Raw genomic sequence first — 1,669 nt, forward strand, 5'->3', positions numbered from 1 at the left:
CACACACACACACACACACACACACACCTCGCTCGGCGGCGGCAGCATGTCCACAGTGATGAGCGGCTTGGTGAACATGGCGAGTCTCGCGGATTTCGAGCCGCTCGCGGCGGTGATCCCCGCCACGAAAGTTGAGATCACCGTGTCGTGCAGGTGAGTGGCGCGCTTCTGTGATGCCAAACACTCTTCAGCGCGTGCAGGTTCAAACGCAATGATGATCTGAGGGCTGCATCAGCATTTTTCATAATGCATTACGCTTTGAATTACTTTTTATGTCCGTTTCTTGCAAGGCTCTGCATTTCTAAAGTGCATTATTAGTGTTTGAGTGATGCATTTTGCAGCGTTTGATTGCAAAATAATCATCTCGTGCTGATATTAATAAAATCATATATGCGTCAGTCATGTCATTTGAGTGATTTGTAATAGGCTATAGACTAGATTAATCATTCAGAAATGTCATCACGTTTCACGAAGTCTGTATGCATATATAATGCACTGATTTTTCATTATGATTGCTGCATCAAAATGCATGATAACAGAGGACACTCGTGTTAATGCATCTTTTTCTGCTTTACAGTGTATTTTGAATGCATAATAGCCTACAAAAAGGATTCAATCTATATGTTATAGAATGCATATGTAGTGGATGTATGATGCATTCCGTCAGACAGTTCTTGAGTATTGCATAATAGTTGCATCCATGAAGCACTGAAATGTGTTGAGAGGTATGGGGTTTATCTCTTTAACTTCCTTTTGACCTCAGAATTTAAATCAGATGCTTTGTTCAAAGCTCACAATATGTAAAACCCCCTGAATAACTGGAGTAATTCAGTCTATTCATTGTTCATTATTAAAATGCATCTCTATTCGCACCTGAGATGAGTGCAGCGTCTGCTGGGAATATATGAGCTGATCATGTGTGTCATATTCAGAGAGGACAAAAATCATCACATTCAGAACTCTAGTTCTGCACCTAAAGATGTATTTTTAGTCATGCGTGACTTTTATCAAGAGCTGATTTGCTTGATTTCCTTAAATGTTAAAATATAAATCTCTTGAAAGGTTATTAAAAGCAGCCAGCTGTCTTTGACAGATTTCCTGTAAAATACAATAGGGATATTTCAGGCATTACAGGATGGTATTTTGATATTCTTTATACTTATTAAAACATATCTGAGCAACATTTTTCAATGAAAGAATATGTATTGTTAAATCATACATTTTCAACAAATTATAAGTTATTTCAGAATTTCTATTTAAACTAAATTGTTGCTAAATTTACTGTTAAAACTTGCTGCAGTTTCCAGAAAAATACCTGAATTTGTATTTATTTATTTATCTGTATTTCAAAATGACCATTTTGTACAGCGTCGTTTTGTTATTTTAACATATAAGGTAAGTCATAATTTATATTTGTAAAAAAAGTAATCTTATGGGATGCCGGTTTTGTTTTATTATTCTTTATAAATTCTTATTAAGAACATAATTTTCAAAATATAATTAATTTCAGTAGAGTACATATAAAATGTATTGTTTCTACTTACAGTTAACAGCTTTTACTGTAGCATTTGTTGAAATTACTAACAATTTGGCTGTAGTGTGTCTTTAAGATGTATGATATGATGTTTAAATTTACCACACTCAGTTACCTAAAACCTATTTTTATTAT

General features: G+C 34.4%; 1 protein-coding gene across 1 annotated transcript in view; it reads left to right on the forward strand.

Moving 5' to 3' along the window:
* Window positions 1-76: 76 nt before the first annotated feature.
* The window catches only part of LOC107570018 (copine-8-like), a 64,015-nt gene continuing 62,422 nt past the window's right edge, over window positions 77-1,669 (forward strand). The window contains exon 1 of the mRNA XM_016256213.1: window positions 77-153. Within this exon, the coding sequence (XP_016111699.1) occupies window positions 77-153 (77 nt within the window). The remainder of the gene's footprint in view (window positions 154-1,669) is intronic.

The sequence above is a fragment of the Sinocyclocheilus grahami genome, unplaced genomic scaffold (assembly GCF_001515645.1).
Source record: "Sinocyclocheilus grahami isolate Dianchi unplaced genomic scaffold, SAMN03320097.WGS_v1.1 scaffold1405.1, whole genome shotgun sequence".
NCBI lineage: Eukaryota > Metazoa > Chordata > Actinopteri > Cypriniformes > Cyprinidae > Sinocyclocheilus > Sinocyclocheilus grahami.